This window comes from Lissotriton helveticus, chromosome 4_1 (genome assembly GCF_964261635.1).
Source record: "Lissotriton helveticus chromosome 4_1, aLisHel1.1, whole genome shotgun sequence".
NCBI classification, from domain to species: Eukaryota; Metazoa; Chordata; class Amphibia; order Caudata; family Salamandridae; genus Lissotriton; species Lissotriton helveticus.
Window position 1 is genome coordinate 1654203244 of NC_136063.1, and position 20627 is coordinate 1654223870.

General features: G+C 46.9%; 1 protein-coding gene across 3 annotated transcripts in view; it reads left to right on the forward strand.

Annotated features, from left to right (window-relative positions):
• UBP1 (upstream binding protein 1) overlaps positions 1-20627 on the forward strand; it is a 550328-nt gene that overhangs the window by 126500 nt on the left and 403201 nt on the right. For all 3 annotated transcript variants that reach the window (XM_078688332.1, XM_078688330.1, XM_078688331.1), the window contains one exon: positions 14422-14573. Coding sequence is in view for 2 of the 3 variants with exons in the window: in XM_078688330.1 (XP_078544456.1) it covers positions 14422-14573 (152 nt within the window). In the remaining variant the exon portion in view is untranslated. The remainder of the gene's footprint in view (positions 1-14421; positions 14574-20627) is intronic.

Genomic DNA, 20627 nt, shown 5'->3' on the forward strand with positions numbered 1-20627 from the left:
GGGTTCAATTAGACCCTTCCCCAACAGGTACCCCAGGTATTTCACTTTTTGGCAGGCAAACCTAGACTGTTTGGCATTGATGTGTAAATTGGCACCCCGCAATTCAGAGAGGACGGCTGATAGATGAACAGATGCTCCTCCCAGGTTTTGCTAAAGACGACAATATCGTCCGGATAGGCTGACGAATATTCTTGATGGCCCCTTAATAGGGTGTCCATCAGTCGTTGGAAGCTAGCCAGGGCACCATGCAAGCCGAATGGTAGGACTGTGAATTGGAATAACCCCTCCAGGGTAGAAAAGGCCGTCTTCTCCTGATCGTCGGGATGGAGGAGAATTTGCCAGTAGCCCTTGGTGAGGTCAATGGATGTGATATATCGAGCCTCACCAAGGCGCTCAATGAGTTTGTCCAATCGCGGAAGGGGGTATCCGTCTTGCTTGGATATTTGATTCACCGCCCTGAAGTCAATGCAAAATCGGATACTCCCATCCGGCTTCGGGACTAGGACTATTGGTGAGCACCAGTTGCTTTTTTTTTTTTTTTTGAAAACTTTTTTATTGAATATAAAGAACAAGAAAATAGAAAAACAAAAGAAACCAAGGCAGTCCAGTACAAGCATGTCATCATGTGGTTTTGCGGGGGGGGGGGGTACAAGCGTAAAGCTAACAGTATCGCATTCAAAATATACTGTGGGATGGGGGGAAGAGAAGGAGAACAGAAACAATCAATATATCTATACTTCTGCGGAGGAAACATCAGGTTGAGAGGAAGACAAGTCGGTATCCAATTCCGAAAGGGGGGGGGTACATATATCTCCACGGTACGCGTTCCATTGAGTCCAAATCTTCCCCCACTTGCCAGGTCTGCCCCGGGAGACATACACAGTCTTTTCACGAAACATGGACCAGTCCATGTTCTGTTGCCATGCCAGAACCGTAGGAGGCCTCTGAGCGCCCCAAAGCTGGGCAATGTCACGCTTGGCTATCATGGTACCCAGTGTCACCCATCGAAGCTGCGCTTGGGTACAATCATTCGGTTCCCAAACATTCAACAAGCATCTCCGCGCTTCAGGCTTCAACCGCACACCCATAACCTCACTCATTACATCATGCACGCAATTCCAATAGTGTAGTACAGCAGGGCATTCCCAAATGATATGTAGGAACGTGGCCACCATACCGCAATCACGTCTGCACAATCCATCCGCTGAGAATCCCATGCGCACCAGACGCGGACCAGTCACATATACCCTATGAAGAATTTTGAGCTGGACAAATCGAAGGCGTGCCGGAATAGCTACCTCCTTAGGAGAAGAGAGCGCAGCCTGCCAGTCCTCATCATCCAGCTCCAGACCATCACTAGTCCACAACTCCCGAAGGCTATCCAATAGATCAATCCTAATATTGATTAACTTTTTATAAATGAGGGAGATCGTGCTATCAGGGACATGCCCATCCAGTATCCGATCCTCAAGCGGGGACGCTTCCGGAACATCCGAGCCCAGGGGGAAAACAGACAGGACCGAGTGTCGGACCTGCGCATATCTAAAGGATTCTCTATCATTCAGCCCATATTCAACTTTCATTTCATCAAACAACTTGATCCTACCCTTGATCCATACATCATCAACCTTGCTGATCCCAATCATGTCCCATCGATCAAACCCCTTCGACCGCCAGAGGGAGCCAAGTTTATCCGAGGCATAAAGCGGCGTGGCACGGGTCAACTTATCAGCCCAGCCCGTAGCAGCCGTGGCCCGATGCCACACCTGCACGACTGTTTTAGTGGGCCCCGTAAGTGACCCGACGGTCAACTTCGCATACAGAGCCCTGTTGTAGTCACCACCGGGCAACAACCATTTATCCATCGCAAAGGCCGGATTTGGCGAAGGAGTGTAGGTGCCATGATTGATGGCCCCCAGCTGAGAGGCCCAGTAGTAGCGACGGATGTCAGGGAAAGCGATGCCGCCATCGTACCACGGGAGTGTAAGCTTCGAAAGGGCAATGCGAGACCGGCCCCCCCATAGCAACTGCCTCTGGAGGCCCTCAATCTCCCGAAAATAGCTAGCCGGTACAACATCGAGCGTATTCTGAAGCGCATAGAGAAATCGGGGGAGCGACATCATCTTAAACAACGCTGCTCGTCCCAGAGGAGAGAGAGGAAGCCGACTCCACGTTCCAACATCCGCACGGAGGCGCTGGAGGGGGGGCAGCAAATTGCGTTTATATCGAAGTGCGGGGTCCAAGGTAATAAAGATCCCCAGATACCTAAAACCCTCCAGCGCCACCGAGATGGGACAGCCACGAGGCAAAAGTGGAGCGTCACCGGAAAGAACATAAATACAGGATTTTGACCAGTTGATAACTAGACCGGAATTTTTATGAAAGGAAGTCAAAACATCAAAAAGGACGATTAACGACTTACGAGGTGACGTAAGGTACAAAAGTATATCGTCTGCGTACAGAGCTATCCGATCCTCAAAGTCCGGGGACCATCTAATTCCCCTCAAGGACGGTTCCCACCTCAACCAAGCCGCCAGTGGTTCCAGAGCTAGGGCAAACAAGAGCGGGGACAAATGACAACCCTGGCGTGTCCCCCTACCAAGAGCAAAGGGGGTCGAGGCCCGCCCATTCACCACCACCCTGGCTAAGGGGTCAGCATAGAGCAATTGCACCCAGCGAATAAAGGCGGGTCCAAAACCGAATTTACTGAGGACCGCCCAAAGATAAGGCCACTCGATCGTGTCAAACGCCATGGTGGCGTCCAAGGACGCCAAGATGGCCGGCTCCCCGCTCTCGCGAGGACTCCATGCAGTCGCCGAAGGTTAAGTGCCGTGTTTCGGTGCGGTATAAAGCCGGACTGGTCCGGGTGAACCAGATCGCCTATAACAGACACCAGACGATTAGCAAGGACTTTGGCTAGGATCTTAGGTTCAGCATTAATCAGGGAAATAGGTCTAAAGGATTCACAACGGTCACGCGGCTTACCCTCCTTATGGATAACTACTATGGAGGCCAGTCTCTGGTCAGGAGGAAGAAACCCCTCCTCCAGCGACTCCAAGAACATCGATCGGAGATACGGCGCCAGTACATCCGGACAGAGCTTATAAAGTTCAATGGGGAGCCCATTCGGGCCCGAGGCCCGCCCCGAGCGAATCGAGCGGATAGCGGTCGCAATCTCATCCGCAGTGGGCGGAGCTTCCAACAGATCCCTCTCTTGATCAGACAGGCATGGGAGCGAGATATGTCGTAGAAGCAAGTGGGAGTCCCGCCCGGGCCGATCGGACACCGAGGAGTACACCACCCGAAAATAGTCAGCAAAGCGCGTCACGATTCCAGCTGGATCAGTGACATCCACACCATTTTCATCCACCACAACAGGAACTACTCGACTCGCGCATTCTCTCCTATCCAACCAAGCCAGCAATTTCCCAGCCTTATCACCCACATCATACAGCCGCCCCTGCCGTTCACGACCCATCTCTTTCGGGGCATCAGTCACCAGCGCCCTATATTCAAGCTGTTTCAGGTTTAGAAGGTGCAGCTTCTCAGGGGAGACCCCAGAATCCAACTCCCCTTCAAGGGCGGAAATTTCAGACTCAAGACGGACAACCTCCTCCCGCCTACACCTCTTAACATGGCCAATCGATGAGAGGGCCTGGCCTCGAATTACAGTTTTGTACGCTTCCCATAGAGAAACAGAAGAGGTCACTGAACCAACGTTGTCAGTAAAGTAGTGATTGATCGCTGCAAGGAGTTCCCTCCTGATCTTAGGATCGCGGAGGTACCACGGGTTAATCGGGGCGAGACGACCCTCCGAACCCAGATGTGCGTTCACAACCAACCACAACGGGGAATGATCCGAAATACCCCTGGCTAGATGTTTAACCTCCCCTATAAGGGAAGCCTGAGAGGAGGGCATCAGTACATAATCAAGTCTCGAAAGGCTACCGTGGGCCCCAGAGTGGAAGGTATACTGGCGTTGCCCAGGATGATGTAAACGCCAGCAATCAGCCAGCCCCAGCGCCTCCAGGAAGTCCCCCAACCAGGATTGAGATTGTGCGATAACACGGGGAGGGTAACGGTCAAATGTCCCAGACACCACCAGTTGCTTTTTGAGGGCACGACTACTTCCAGGGCCAACATGTTTTAAGGGCAGTCCTACGTGCTTCGGGGACCCCATATGGTCTTTGTTTGACTACCACCCCCTCATGGTGGGTATCGTAAGGGTGGCCAAGGAGGTCCTTCCTGGCTGATCTGAGAAGACATCAGAGAAGGCGAGTAGGAGGCTCCTTATTTCTATTTCTTTCTGGGGCCCTAGGTCTGGACTAATGAGTGTGTCCCCTACCGTAGTTCCTGTTGGGGAGGCAAAAGACACTGTACAGGGCCTGTTAGGAACGGGACCTAACCATTTTTTTAAGATGCTCACATGGTACATCTGGTCTTCCTAGGGGAGAGACGCACCACATAGGTGGTAAGGCCAACCCTGCGAATGATCTCATATGGCCCTTGCCGTTCTTTCCTCAGTTTTTGGGTGGAGGAGGGGAGGAGAATAAGGACCCAGTCTCCGGGCTTTAGCTCTCTCCACTTTTTCCCTTTATCATACTGACATTTTTGTTGTGTCTGAGCCCTCTCTAGGTTTTCCTGGGCTAGGGACCTCAGCGTGTGAAGTCGCGTATTCACCTGATTAGCATAGTTGAGTAGGGCTTGTGCCCCGTTTTTCCCCCTGTTCCTCTCAACTTTCCTTCGTGATCTCCAGGAGGGTACATGGTTTTCTCCCGAACATAAGTTCAAATAGGGAGACCCCCAGACTGCTTTGAACAGCACTACGTATCACAAACAGGGCTAAGGGCAGCAACTTCTGTGGAGAAGTGTGGCTCAATGGTTAGACCCTGATGCAGAGGTCCAGCCCGGGACCAGGGTTCAATGCCCCGCCTAGGCGGGTCTTGGGCTCAAAAATTCCACGGACCTGATAATTCTCGCCTCGGTGCCTATTCCAATCATGGAGTCCCACTCTGCAACTCTGGGCAATAGCTTGCTTAATCTCCACAACGGCCCCCACAACGCTAAGGATGCCTGGCCTCCACCTTGGGGGTGCCCAGGAGTGGACACCTCACAGGGAAAGCCAGGATGGGTTCTACAGCGGTATTCGTACAAGCGACTTGAGACCCTTGCGGGTGAGTAGTGCGCTATACAAGTTCAATTTACATTTTACTGATCCCAACTCTTCCCATCCCCACTCAGCAATTTCTTTAGGGTGAGTTTTAGGTTTCCGTTGTACCGTTCCACCAAACCATCGGTTTGGGGATGGTACACGGAGGTACGGATGTGTTTTATACCTAATTGCTTGCAGACCTCCTTCATAAGACGGGAAACGAAGGGTGTACCCTGGTCTGTCACAAGTTCTCGTGGGAAACCCATCCTAGAAACACCTCTATTATTTCATTTCAAAGTTCTTTATTTCGGCTGTACTGCCATAAAAGAAACATGGATATACATACAAACATCTCACATAGGATTTAAAAAATGCATTCCATATTAAAAAGAACAGTCAAAGTATAAACAACATTAATTCTAAGAGGGACCACCCACAATTTACTAAAAACTAAGCCAATTCTGCCTCTACGGGTAGTATCAATTACAATTGCAGCCCACTTTTTTTCCTTAGGAAAAAGATAGCATATAAAAATCTGCTGACACTAAATGTTATTGGTTGCGTTGTGTTAGTTATGAGAATTCTCAGCGCCTGTGTACATGACCTCACGCCTAACAATAGACATATTGGTTTGATCCATCTTTTTCTAGCCTGAGCGTACGCAGGGCAGAAGAAGAGGATGTGGGCCTCGTTTTCTATCTGATGACGTTCGCACATAGTGCAAATTTCATCTGTCGCTGTAGATGAAGATGAAGTATTTGAACTCCTACTCCAACGTGCCAGAGTTGTCTTTATTAGAAGATTCCCATATCTAAATTTGAGAAACAAAGTTTTGGCAAGAGGGGGCTCTATTTCATCCATAAAGGTCTCAAATGATGGCTCGTCCTTAAAAGTAAGGAATTTTGTTGCTAAAGTCCCACCAGTTGAGACTCCTGTGGTCATATAAACAATAAAGGTCCAAAAGGCCCTTTTTTAAATTAATTTCGAATTGGATGGAAGTTGGTCTGGATTCTCCCAAAAATGTTTCAAACCTATTTTACTGAGCCATTTTTTAACGTGCTTAAACCATGGGATAATTTTTAGGTTATCAAGCTCCAAAATTTCTTTTAGCCCGTCTCTATAATCTTGTAGTTCGGGGACCCGCCATAGTCTAACCAACAGCATCAATGGGCGGATTATAATATGATGGTCAGTTCTTTTGATATTTAGGTCGAACTGGAGTGGCACTAAAGGTGTGCCTCTCGGGACCCTTGTCAAGCTTCTCATAACATTATTGTCCAGGACCCTAAAAGTGTCCTTGGACCCACGACCCCAAATCTCTGCGCCATATAGCACTGCTGGTTGGACCTTAAATTTATAAAGTTCAATCGCCGGTGACACGGCTTTGCTTGTACTCAGGCTTTGTTCCCTAAGGATTGGTTTAGCATTCTGGGAAAATGTTAACTTACTTTTTTCCATTTGGGCTCTCCATGAAAAATTGGAGTCTAACGTCACCCCTAAGTATGAAAAATGGGGGACCGATTCCAATTTTACTCCTTTCAAAGTTAGGCAGCCTTTATCAGCTTTGGTAGGATTCAGGGCCATACACTTGGTCTTTTTCTCATTTATCTCCAGTCCCTTTTTGCTACAATATTCACTGAAGGAATTCAATAATGCCTGGAGACCTTTTTTTGTTTGAGAAATTAAAATAGTGTCATCAGCAAATAATAGGGATGTTACCTTTTCACCGTTCAGTTTTGGGGAGTCATTTTTACATCCCTCTAAATGTGAGGGGATGTCCTTCACAAAGAGGGAAAAGAGCGTGGGGGCCAGTACGCAACCTTGGCGGACGCCACGCTCGATAGGGATTTTTTGGGTAAGTTCACCATTAGGGCCCCATCGAATTTTTGCAAAATTCCCTTCATGTAACTCTTTAATCTGAACTAATAAATTATTTGGCAGCCCTACTGCATTTAGCGTTTTCCATAAAAGATTGCGTGGCACTAAATCAAATGCTGCCCTTAAATCAACAAAGGCAACATATAGATCACCCCTTTTAATCTTTACATATTTCCAGTAAAGGCAGCAAAATCTAAAAATCTGGTCTATTGTACTAACTTTGGATCTGAACCCGGCTTGGTATTTTGTTAGAATTGCATTATCCTCCAACCAATCACTAACACGCAATAAAATGTGTCGTGAATACATTTTCTGAAGTATATCCATTAGGCTGATTGGCCGATAATTAGAGGGGTCCATCCTATCTCCTTTTTTAGAAATTAAAACAATTTCAGCTCCCTTCCAACTTTCGGGAAAGTCTAATGTAGCTGATAGCTTATTGCACAAATAATTAATATAAGGTGCCCATATTTCTAAGTCGTGCTTATATAAGTCCCCCGGAATCTTGTCTAACCCTGGGGCTTTGCCAGACTTTATTTGGCTAATTGCCAGCTTGGTTTCACCCAATGTAAAATCCAGACAATCTGTTAGGGTTCTTCACTTATGCCAATCATGTACATATGTGGTTCATCATATCTTTTGTAGAGATTAGTAAAGTGGCTAATCCAGGTTTGTTCGTCCAGATAGACATCCTTAACCACTCTCCCTACACGGTTCCCATTTGCTACTAGCCTCCAAAAAGCTGTGTTATCACGTGATTTAGCAGCCATCAGCATATCGGCCCATTTTTCTTCCTCCCAAGCAATTTTAGAAGTCTTTTGTATCGACTTGTAATTGTTCCTAGCTGTTTTAATGTCAAGGGGTAGCTTAGATTTAATCGCTAATAAAAGTGCCCTTTTAGACTCTCTACAAGTTCTACCATACCAAGGTTTGCTATGGGGGAGATTCTGTGTCTTTTGCTGGTCCTTCTTAGGCATTTTGGTGACTAACAGTTTTAAGTCAGTGAAGAATTCTTGATGTAGTGATATAAAATGGGTTTTATTTTCCTCTCCTAACATGGGATCTGTATATGATTCAAAGATCCCTACAAAAAGTGTGTATATTTCTGTGAGAATATCCTCATGATCCAATATGAATGGCCATTTAAGTGATCTCCTATTGTTACTAATATGAATCTCAGTGTTGCCTCCATAATTTTCTTCTACTGGGTGAGGAAGGACTGATTCCCCAACAGGGAGGTTTCCATCGCAAGGTATAGAGGGAAATGGTCGCTTTCTAATCTCTCCTTTATCTCGAAGTCAAGGAGATACGCTCAAGTTGGTATGGAAGCAATCACAAAATCTATATTACTTTTACAGTTTCCTCTAGTAAAGGTTGGCTTTTTCATACTATCAGACGATAACCGTCCATTGCAGGCCCTGAGACAGTATTCCGTACATATTTTGATTATTTGTAGAGCCAGTACTGAGCATTTTACTGATTTGACATTCTTCAAAGCGGGGATTTTATTAGCCTGATCTTCCTCTTCAAAGATATCACTAAGGCCCAAAATTGGCTCATAATTGCAATTTAAATCGCCAGCCAGGACAATATAATCCTCCCTACCATCCAATCTACTTAAGAAGCAGTCTAATTTAGATAATATTAACGATTCACTTGATGAGGGTGATGGCCTATTATAGATATTTATTAGGAATAGGTTTTTCCCTTCGCGTATATTGATTTTTAATGCTAGTATATCTTGGGAATTTGTATCCACCACCTCAATTTGCACCCTTAGATTTACTTTCACCCAGATTGGTAATACACCTCTATTACCCTTTGTGCTATTGTGGTGGTGGTGGCTGTCCTTAATGGAAGTGCTTCAGGGTACCGTGTAGCATAATCGATCAAAACTAGAACATACTGGTGGCCTTTGCTTTACTTAGGGAGAGGCCCTATGAGGTCCATACCCACTCTCTCAAAAGGACGACCTATGAGGGGTAAGGGCTGTGGGGGGACTTTTGGGGGAACATAGGGATTCCTTCTCCGGCATATGGCACACTCTTGACAGTATTTCTTTGTTTGAAGGTATATGCCTGGCCAATAGAAACTACTGAGTATCGCCTGAGTGGTCTTTTCCGCCCCCACATGGCCGGCGAGGAGATGGGAGAGGGCAAAAAAAAGGATTTGGTCCCTGAAGCTGGTGAGAACTAGTAATTGGGGCTCCGCCCCTTCCTTGGCAAGACGATAGAGGAGCCCATTTTGTTCCAGAAAACAAGGGTAACTGGGTCTGGGGTTGTCTCTTGTTTCCTGTGCTCCCTGCCAGGCATATCGGAGAGAGGCATCATTCAGTTGAGCTGCCCTAAAGTTGTTATCAATAGCCCAGGGTTCGGAAGACAGAAGGGTATTATACGGCCTGGTATCTGCTGATCCTACTTTTAAAGCGTTAGATATAAGTAGGGAAAAACAAGGACTATCAACCCCCAGAATCAGACCTTTAGGAAGGGTAGGGAGGACTTCTACAAGGATCGGAATGCTACTGCCTGTCTTGGTGTGGACGGTCAACTGAGCCGTGGGGTGCTCTTGAGTATCTCCATGCACACAATGGATATGAACAGTTTGCTCTGGAAGAAAAGCTGTGCTGGGGACTATGTCTTCCCTGGCTAACAAGTGTTTGCACCCTGAATCTAAAAGGGCAAGTACTTCTCTCTGATTCACCCACATACTCACATAATAGATGTGTCCTGTCTCTTGGGCAAAGTGGACGGATCGGGGAGCATAACTGACGTCCATCGGTTCGTCTTCAGGTTTGTCCCTTTTTTCCTGCAGTAGCGGGCTATGTGGCCCCACTCAAAACATTGAGGGTCGGGCGTCATCGGGCTGTCTAGTCTTCCAGTCCGGTTTCTGGGTATTTCCACAGGGGTTTGTACGGTTTTCCGGTAGTATTTTGGCAGTTGAACCCCTTTCTGGGGTTTCTCTGGCTCTTTAATAGAAGGGCGACTTTGGGCGCGAGAATAGCAGGTAGCCATTTCAATAGCGTGTTCCAAGGTCAGGCCCACATGTTGTTTAAGCCAGCAATGGGTACCATAGGGTAGGGCCTCGAGGTACTGTTCCAAATAGATTTTGTTCATCACTTCTTCATACTTGATTCTTGGGGTTTTAGCCAACGGTCAGCAGCATCCTTGATCTTGTAAAACAGTGTCTTGGGGTTGTCACCTGCAAGGCCCCTTTCTTGCCTAAATTTGAGACGTTGGGTCTCGTCGTTCACCCCTAGACGGTTCAATATGTACTGTTTTACTATACCATAAGCTGTGGTGCCATCCTTGTTCACGATCTGGTATGCTGCTTGAGCCTCGGCTGTAAGCAGAGGGGCCAGGTTGAAGGGCCAGCAATCCGCCGGCCAGCCACTGGCCCAGGCGGCTCTTTCGAAGTTTAGGAAAAAGGAGATCGGGTCCTCCCCTGGTTCATACTTCTGTAGCGGGATGACCGTACCAGGGGGGGCAGGGCTTCTACCTTGACTAAGGCCCGCTATAAGTTAGTTCTGGCCCTCTGCCAACTTGACCATCTGGTCAGCTTGTTGCTGTATGGCCACCGTAAAGGTAGCTCTGTCCATCTCGGCCTGGCTGGAGCTTCTTTTCATAGCCCACTCCAATTAGGCCTATCCCTCTTTTAGCTGGTGTATCATGCTCTCCATCTTGTATCAATAGGGGCTATGCCCGCATTCACCACTAAGTTGTAATGGAGTCGCGTCCTGAGGGGGTATTAAACCACGCTAGAACCAAAGCTGGTACAAACACGAGCCTTTATTCGCTTCTTTTAATTCAGAAACTGGTATGCCTCTTTAGTCCAGAGTCCGGTAGGCCTCTTTAGTTCAGAGTCCGGTATTTCTCTTTAATTCAAGTCCGGCCGCATCTCTCGTTTCCCAACTGGCATCCAAGGGAAGGGGGATTGTAGGGTCGTTCTGTCTTCCAAGACGTCCACCGCTCCGGTGCCGGGGAGAGACCAAGTCCAAAATAAAACAAGATATAGGAAGTATGAATAAGGGGGAATCGGCTCTCTTCTTGATAAGGGTAGCGGGGAGTGAGGGATGAATCACTGCAAAAACGCCGACACCAAGTGAGCCCCGGCCGTGACCTCCCTCTCGTTCCCCACCCCTACCGGGCCCAGAAAACCCTTGCAGTTTCGCCCGTACCTTGCCAAGCCACCCTCCCCTCCTGAAGGGTGGCGGGGCGGACCGCAGTCTTGTAGGCCCCCTGGCTTGGCGTCTTCCTCTCCTGCTGCGCTTCCCTTCTCCCGCTCTCTTCGTTCCTCCTTGTTCGCCGACTTCCACACTTTCGACCCTCTCTTCTCCCGGGATACTCCTTCCGCATACGTGCAGGGCTCCGCCTCTCTTGTTTCGTCCTTTCCTTTGCCGGATTGGCTGCTGAAGGAAATGTTATAGGCCACGCCTCTGGGTATTCCTCCGAGGCCTCTCCTTTAAAGGGCTCCGGCCCGGCCTGCAGGTAAGGCAACAGAGTGCCGTTAGTAGAGTCCCCGCACACTTCCGTTTCACTGTCAGAGGAATCCTGACACAGAGACACGCAGAATGGTAAAGCAAGAAAATACAGACTTTCTAAAACTGGTATTTTCAAACCCACAATTCAAAATCCACTTTACTAAAAGGTGAGTTATTAAATTCTGAGTTCAGAGAGCATAGACTCCATCTCTCTATCTTGCCCCAGTGGAAAGGTACACTTGTAAGATATTGCAAGGCAGCTCCCATGTTAACCTATGGGACAGACAGCCTTTCAATCATGAAAATGAAATGCACAGTATTTAACTATCAGGACATGCAACACACACCAGTATATGTCTCACCTTTCACATACACTTCACCCTGCCCACAGGGCTACCTTGGATCTACATTAGGGGTGCCTTACATGTAAGAAAAGGTTGGGTAGGGCCTGGCAATTGGGTGCACTTACCAGGTCGACAGGGCTGTTTAAAACTGTGCATGCAGACACTGCAGTGGCAGTTCTGAGACACATTTACAGAGCTACTTATGTGGGTGGCACAAGCAGTGCTGCAAGCCCACTAGTAGCATTTGATTTACAGGCCCTGACTTACCAGTAAATCAAGTATGCCAATCATGGATAACCAATCATAATAGAGGAGCCGAGCAGCGTATGGTAGATGTAGGTAATTGGCCTCGCGCGTCACTACAGAACTAATATGTCTAACTGCATGACGAGACTACCCCCTGCCCGCCGAAGCAATTGACAGCATAACAGAAGTCTTTTGCTTTTTACTATTCATGCTCAACCATTTTTGACCGAGCATACTACCATTGGCGATTTTGCTAGTAGGTACACGAGGATTTAGGATAGGGTGTGCCTTTTAGGGGGTACATACCGTCCATCTCCTTGTTTATGGTCCTGATGAATACCTGGTACTCCCAATCAAGGTAGAAACATGTTGACCGACACACCAATACACATATAGAGATACTTTGGCCGTAACTTCCCTCTCAGTATCTCGCCCCTTTTTTAATATTGTCCAGTTGCTTTAAAATAAAATTCATATTTTCTATAAGTTAAACCAGGACAATTTTTAACATCTCTTTTTTTGCACTTACATTCACAACCTGCTCCACTGTACCTCAGGTGTTGAAGCACACCCTGGTGACGCTAGGCCACCAGGGTGGACCCCGATGATGAAGCATGTCACCACTAGGTTGGTGAGTGAGGGTTTTTTTACAAAAGGATGAATCCTTCCCTTTTGTCAGTCAAAACACCCCATTAGGAAACCTTCTGTTTTTCCTCTGGGGGTACTCCTCTCTTTGTTTAATTCAGTCCTTGATCAGGGGATCAGGAGTACTTTCCGTTCACCCTTGGTGAACACCATCCCTTGCTCTCCCCTTTGTTTTCCTATAACCAATCATAATCACAATTTACACAGAGAGCATAAGCACCTTAGCCCTGATCAGCAGTGGAAAAGTGCCCTGAGTCCTATAGCCAATAAAAACAGGCTTACAAAAATAGGAAGCAAAAGGGAAAATGTTTGGGGATAAACCTGCAAAAAGGGCCAGGTCTAACACTGATAAATATAAAATCACGTTGGAGAGACTATTACTAATATTATTAACTTGGTGCTAGGGGCAGATATTACCTATGTAGAAGCATTCCACATAGACAAAGTATGTTTTACATTACTGCTGGCAACCGTCCCTAAAGTATGGAGGTGATCACTAGTAGTAATCTTGCATATAATGGCCACTAATATAATCTTGTTAACTGTAGTTACTACTGCATCGCTAATAATATTAGTAGCCAAGAAGGATTTCCATTGAACACAAGTAGGTCTTAGTACAGAAAATATCGGAGACCCGTCGGGTATATCTGTGACAAAAGGGGAAAAGTTCTTCTTCGACAACAATGAGCTCCTTTAGTGTCCACCATGAAGATAACTATTTTACTAATAAGAACATCCATATTCAAATAAAAAAAGCACCTGCACGTATGTACTCCCACCCCTTAAACCTGCGACCATGAACAGAGAGGAAGTCTTCACCGCGTCCTTCGCCTTCTCGTGAGCACCCTGTTGGAAGGGCGTCATAGGATCTAGTCAACTGCTGCTAGTTGGAAGTAGTAAGTTATTGTGTAGAATACGACAGTACTTCGATGACGACCAGTTACATGGCAAACACAAGTAAAGTCATGAGTTACATTTTTACTAAGAAAAAAAGGCTGTTACAGAAGGATTCAAGTAAATTCCCTAATGTTATTAAAACAAAAAGCCTCCAGCTAGTACCACATATTTCTTGACTATTGTAACATGTTCTTAACTGAGAGGTGAGGCCTAAAGTGAATATTATTCAGTTTGGTGAAGGTGAGGAGCTACTACGGGTAGGGTACAAATAATGCACTAATTACAAATTCCCTGGCCTCTGAGATTTTTAAACTGCTTTTAAAATGTCCAATATCCTACAAGTGCCAAAGGTTTATTAACAGAGAAAACATAGCATTAATGGAGAATATTGTAGTTACAAATCAGTAACTTCAGATTTTTTATGTTGAATGGTTATATTTTTCTGAATGAGTCTCTAAGTATCGAAACTTATGTCTGTTCTGCTATACTCCTCATCGTACAGACGTGAATCACTTTGGATAAAAGTGTTGTGTAATCATCACTACACTGTTGATTTTGCAACAGTTGTGCCCCTTCTATAGATGTGTGTTGAAAGCCAGTTACTCTTGAAAACATTTTATGACACCCCAATTAACCTATCGGAAGCAAGTTTTACATTAAACTAATTTATTGCATTTCTTTCTGTGGGGATGGGAGGACCCACAAGAGATAGATAAAATTATCTTTGGTACAGTCGGATTATGGATTAAATTAAGTGAATATTTTGTTGTGTTTTTTTTTAGTGATGTTTTGGCCTTACCCATTTTCAAGCAAGAAGACTGTAATTTGCAGCCGGACAGTGAAGCCGACCAACCGCCATTTAAATATGTTCTCTGCGCTGCCACCTCTCCAGCTGTCAAACTGTATGATGAAACACTCACCTACTTAAACCAAGGTACTCATGAATATTAGTCTTTTTATAAGCATGCGTTATATTTTTGGACAAATTTGTTCTGTGTTTTGGATTTGGTCGTTTGGCTTGGATAGTCTTCTTTGGTGTAAACCTTAGACATTCACTGAAAAAAACAAAGGTTTCAGGAACGTTATAGTTAGGCTGACATTTCACTTATACAAACCAGAGAAATTCAGCAGTTATAGTTAGATGAGCTGCGGGAGCCGGCATTGCTTTTTACCCCACGGGGGGCTGCTGAGATGCAGCTCCCTGGGGGTAAATAGCTAAATGTTCAAAGCAAGCGCACTGTTTGCTATGGGATGGTGGGAGCGGTGCTCCTGCCATCGCATAGCAAACTGCAATGTCCCGTGGGTGGGCACTCCGGAACATTGCTGGAGCCGGCCCTGGGGGGTTGGTCTTTCCAACACCAGGAAGGGGGCCATGCGGCCCTCCTGCCATCGTTAAAATAGCCCCGGGGAGGTGGCGGTACCCGGGGCTGCGTGGGGGGGATTGGATCCCCCACACTTAATTGTAAAATTAGCCCGAGGAGGTGGCGGACCTCGGGGCTGCCCCAACTTTTTGCTGACTGATACTGGTGGTAACTGATTTTTACTGACTCTGGGCTCTGCCTAACCAGGCCCAGGTCCAGTGCTATGTTGAAAGAAACACATTAGAACACAGTTAAGACACCTACATACACTAGGGTACACAATGGTATGGTGGGGTACCGCTGTGATTGGCATGAACTCCCCTATAGGCCCCTAGTATATAATAGGGCAGGGGGGTTGAAACTACCTAGAAGTCCCCAGTACCCTGGGCATGGCAGTTTAGTGGCCAGCAGCCTTTTTCTGCACTTGCATGTGTGCACTGCTGAAGCCTGAGGTCAGTTTAAAAACAGCCTTGGATGCCAGGACTGATTTAAAAAAGTAAATTGTTCCCAAACACGACTTTGGTGTTTGGAGCCCTTAAAATTGGAGACCTCAGGGCCTCCCCTAGATATCCCAGCGGTGGGGGGTCAGGTATTTATAAGTTACACCCTATAAAATGAGTTGTATATGTCTGGGTAAAGTGAAATTTCACATTTCATTCCCCACATTGTGGTACAGTGCTGCTCAAATTCGACTTTGATGCTAGGGGCACTGTAAAGGGAGGATCTGCAATATTTCTACAGTTTCAGAACCCCTAAAGCCTCCTCTAGTTGCACATGGGGTGGGGTTCCTGTAGATATAAGGCACGTACTTATAAAATATGTTTTTGTAAAAATGGCGCAAGTAATTTTTTCCATTGCAAATCCCCTATTACATAGGGTAACATGGTAGAAAGTTATTGATTAATAACTATTGATAGGAGAGGGATAAAAATGCAATTGAAAAACTTCCCAGAATGGTATTAATAAATCCAACAATATCATATTGTTGAATTTCTCCTAAAGTGTACATACAAGAAGTTTGTAGGTTCAAATTCAGCCTTCCAGTGGTCTGCCCTGATTGGTCAGAGTTAAGTGGATTAACCAGGCTGCCTTGAAGAGGTGATAAAGAGCCCCTGGGGTTAACCAGATCTGCTGGCAGGGCAGTGTGCTGTTCCATAGGAATGCCAGGCCAGGGGAAGGGGTCGTAAAATATGCTGTTCAAAGGGGAGAGCAGAGATCATTGTGTCAGTTACAGCTCTGAACTTCCCACCTTAGGCAGATGTTAGGATTAAGGAAGGTATGAGCAGATGCAGGGGGAAGAGTAATTTAGCCATCCTAGGGGTGTTTTTAGCCAGCTCTTACCTCCTTGCTAGAAAATCGCCCATTATGGATTTGGAAGATTTGATGCACTCTTGGACAAAATAATGCCACACTCTATAGGAAGTGGTCATAACTATGAGGAGTTACCCTGCTCCCATTGGTCAGAAGTGACCTGCTGCATGACCCAGAGAACTTGGAATAAGTATCTGAGAGGTGCGGAGAAGAGCCCTCCAGATCTGCTGCTTGAAACTTACTGAAGCAAGAAGTGCCTTGTTGAGAATTTTTTTTGTGCAAAGATTTCTAAGGCCTGTCCTTTGAAGACTGCACCATCTGAAACTATAGCCCTGTGGATTATCTTGCTGGAAAAGAACTAAAGAGTGGATTCCCTAAAATCTGCAGGTTAAAAGTGCTCATCTGGAACATCACCAACTAAATCTACACCTTGGAGAACCATCAGTGGATTTATAAGCGTTTTGTAAAAGTGTATTGTGGGATCTGACGTCCTCAACTTTCAAGGACCATCTTGAAGCTTCCAGACCTTGGAGTGAGTTTGAGACACTTTGGGACCCCTTGAGGAACTTCAGGAAGAAGTTCAAGAAGTTTGGAGAACTTTGGACCAACTTTGAAAAAAAGCTCCATAGAGGGACCTACTCAACCTGGCAAGCCAGTCCCCCTGCCTTCAACGCGAGCCGGCCAAGCCAACCAGGTTCGTCCCGCTAAAAGCTCCATAGCTTCAACTTCCAGAGATTGACAAAATCTGAAGCCGGCGAACCCTCACCGGATCCGGCTACATGAGGAGCATCGAGAGACCCCGTGAGAAAAAGCTCCAGAAAAGATTCTAGGTCCGTTCGTAGAAAAGGTGACCGGGAGCAACCCCGAGATCCAAGCCGCTTGCCTTCCATCACGTGTCGGCCTGGATTCCTGGGTTGTCCCGTTGAATTAATATTGAAATATTTTCTAAGTCTGCTCAAGGGAAGTTGACCGGGACCTTGTCACAAGTCAAGCCAGAATCCGAATCCGGACTGGCTGGGAGTTTCGAGGGGCCTCGAGGAGAAAAGCTCCAGAAAAGTTTCTAAGTGTGAAGGTAGAAACTGAGACTGGGACCTGCCGCGAGCTGTAGCCGTTCAGGGCTCCATCGCGCCTGGCCTGAAACTTTGACTTGGGTCCGGTCTATCGCAAGCAGGCATTACAATATGGTGCTATAATCTTCTAAGTGCTATATTTTATGAAATCTTAGAAAATTCATATCTCCGGTTCCCTACATTGGGGTTTTGTCGTTTTGGTGTCATTTTAAAGATACAAATATTTTCTATGTTTATAGATTGTTGTTGGATTTTTATTATGCGTTGTGTCTTAATTATTTACTGAAATGGTGTTTTTATGGTTTAAATCTTGTATTGATTTCAAACAGAGAAAGAAGCACAGGGCCCCCTGCTCTGTAAAGACAGTGCAATACAGACATCAAATGTCCATAATGATAGCATTACTGAGTAATATGCAGGGAGCGGGTCTAAAAGAGAAAGCCCTCCGGAGGAGTAAGAGAAACAGGATAACAAATACCCCCCCACCCCAGCCCAGCCCATCCCACCCCCCCACCCCCTGTCCACAAAACAAAAAATAGGAAAGGGGAAGAGTGCTCAATTTAAGGAGAATTATTGTGACTGTTTGGGATTGCGCTTTGGTGGGATCTGCATGTCCGCTAGACGGAGTAGCCTAAGATAGCGAGGGCATGTCAATTCCCGGAATTTCATTGTAAGCAAAGTCAGGAAGGGACGCCACAACTCCGCAAATTCATCCCCCCTGCCCGCCAGTGTGAGGGTTAGTTTCTCCATCCCCAGTATCATCCAAAGTCTCTGTAGCCAACCTGAATGTGGGGGAGTCTGGGAAGAGTGCCAATGCCCCAATATGTTCTAGGTGGCCGCCCTTAGGGCAATGGTGATTAATCAACCCTTCTGGGATTTTAAGGGATATGTTAGCGGGTTGGGTAGACCAAGGAGGATGTATGCTGGGAAGCGCAGGAGCTGTGTATCAAGATGAGAATCTATGTCATCGGGGATTGGTGTCCAATATGGTTGGATGCGGTCACAACTCCATAAAAGGTGCTCCAGAGTTCTCACCTCCCCACAACCCCGCTAGCACAAAGCGCTAAGGTGGGAGTCAAATTGATGCAGGCGCTCCGGTGTATAATACCAATAGGTGGCAACCTTGGTCAGCGTTTCAGTAAGACCTGCGTGATACACCGAGTGTCGGGCCCTGTAGTATATGCCGTCCCATTCTTTGTGGGATAAAGTCCTACCCAGCTTCTGTTTCCATTGTACCCATCCAGCATTATATGTAAGGGTAGTGGTTGCTAGTAAGTGTTGATAAAGGTCAGAGATACATTTTTTATCAGAGGATCAGCCACTTCTCGTATGGGGTTAATAGGCGATGAGCACCAGGTTTGACTTGCGGCTGAAGTGCCCAATGCCTGAGTTGTAAATATGGCAGGCGTCCCGTCTCTGGAACACCGTAGTCTGATCTAAGCTGTGGGAATGGGATGATGCCCTCTAAATCGAACAGATGTCCCAGAGATCGGCATGGGGTGGAGCACCAGTTCGTAAACGCTTTTGGATCTACTCCCGGGTAAAAATCAGGATTATTAAACAGTGGTGTCAGGGGGAGGGAAATGATGTCAGCTCATGAGTGCTAGCAGTGTGAGCCCAGGCCTCCGTAAATGTGCTTGTGATGTACGAAGCATAGAGATTAGGTGGTCTATGCTTCTTCCAAAGGAAGGGAATACCCTGCAGGGGCATGGCTGCAACTGCCTGGTCCTGGAACAGCCAGTGTTTTTCGGAATCGAGCCGGTTCCATTCCTCCAAGTTGCAGAGCTGTACAGCATAGAAGTAAAGCTGTAGATCAGGTATTCCAACACCTCCCCGCTCTGGGGGTAGGACCGTGATCGCGTGCTTGAACGTGGTTTGCGGCCCTGCCATATGAATTGTGCCAGATCTGACTGGGTTTGAAGAATCCAACCAACGGGGGGGGTGTTGAGGAAGGGTCTGGAATAGATAGAGGATCTCGGGGAGAATTGTCACTTTGGTGGCAGCTATTCTACCCAGCCAGGAGAGGGGATAGTGTTTTTTTTCATTTGCCCAGTTCCCTTCGGATATGTGTGTGGAGCCTGTCATAGTTAGCAGTGACAGTGGCTGGTATGGTGGAGCCTAGTTGCACCCCTAAATAAGGGCCGTGGTAGTAGACCACTGGATAGGGTACTCTTCCTGTGTGCGAGCCAGCGTAGTTGCAGACAGTGAGATATATGGGGCAGTGGATTTGTCCGTATTAATTTTAAACCCCGATGCCTGCGCAAAGCTGTGCAGTTCAATAAATAGAGCTTGCATTGTCTGAATAGGGTCAGTGAGAGAGAGCAGAATGTCATCCGCATAAAGGCTTATCTTGTGTGTGTCTCCCTGGAATTTATTCCCGGTGATAAGGGGGTGGTGTCTGACTCTCCGCGCAAGGGGCTCCATATACAGTGCAAAGAGGAGGGGAGAGAGGGGGCATCCCTGTCGAGTACCCCTGCCTATGAGGAATCGGGAGGATGTCTGCCCTTTGCCTTGAACTGTGGCCTGAGGTGAACGATAGCAATTTAGAATGTGAGTGCGCAACTTTTCTCCGAAACTGAATTTCTGTAGTACTTGTTCTAAATAGGGCCAATTGAGGCCTTCTCTGCTTCGATTGCCAGTAACATGTTTTCCCCTTGCGTGCGAGATGCTTTTTCTATGAGGTGTAATACTCTCTTCGTGTTGTCGCTTGTTTGCCTTTGGGATATGAAGCCCGCTTGCCCGGCTCCACCAATTGGGGCATGTAGGTGGCCAGGCGTGTCACAAGGATGCTTGTGTATATTTTAATATCTATGTTTAAGAGGGAGATCGGCCTGTACGTGCTGCAGAGGGTTGCATCCTTTCCGGGCTTCGGGATAACTACAATCGAGGCGTCTAGGATTTCCTCTGGAATGGCGCCCGTGTGTGCGAACGTGTTAAAGAGGTCCCGCAATAATGGGGCCACCTGATTACAAAAGGTTTTATAAAAGGCTGCGGTGTAGCCATCCGGGCCAGACGATTAACCGAGCCAGAGGCGAGAAATTGCCGCAATAATTTCTTCCGTCCCTATGTCTCTATCTAGGTAGGCGGCCTGTACAGGGTTAAGAGCGGGTACCTGCGCCGCCTCCAGATATTCGAAGCTGCGGAGCGCGTCCAGGGAATCGCCCGAATAACGCTTAGCATAGAAGTCTTGGAAAGGCTTCTGCGATGGCTACATCATCCGAGGTGGGCCCCCCCCAGAAGGACGGA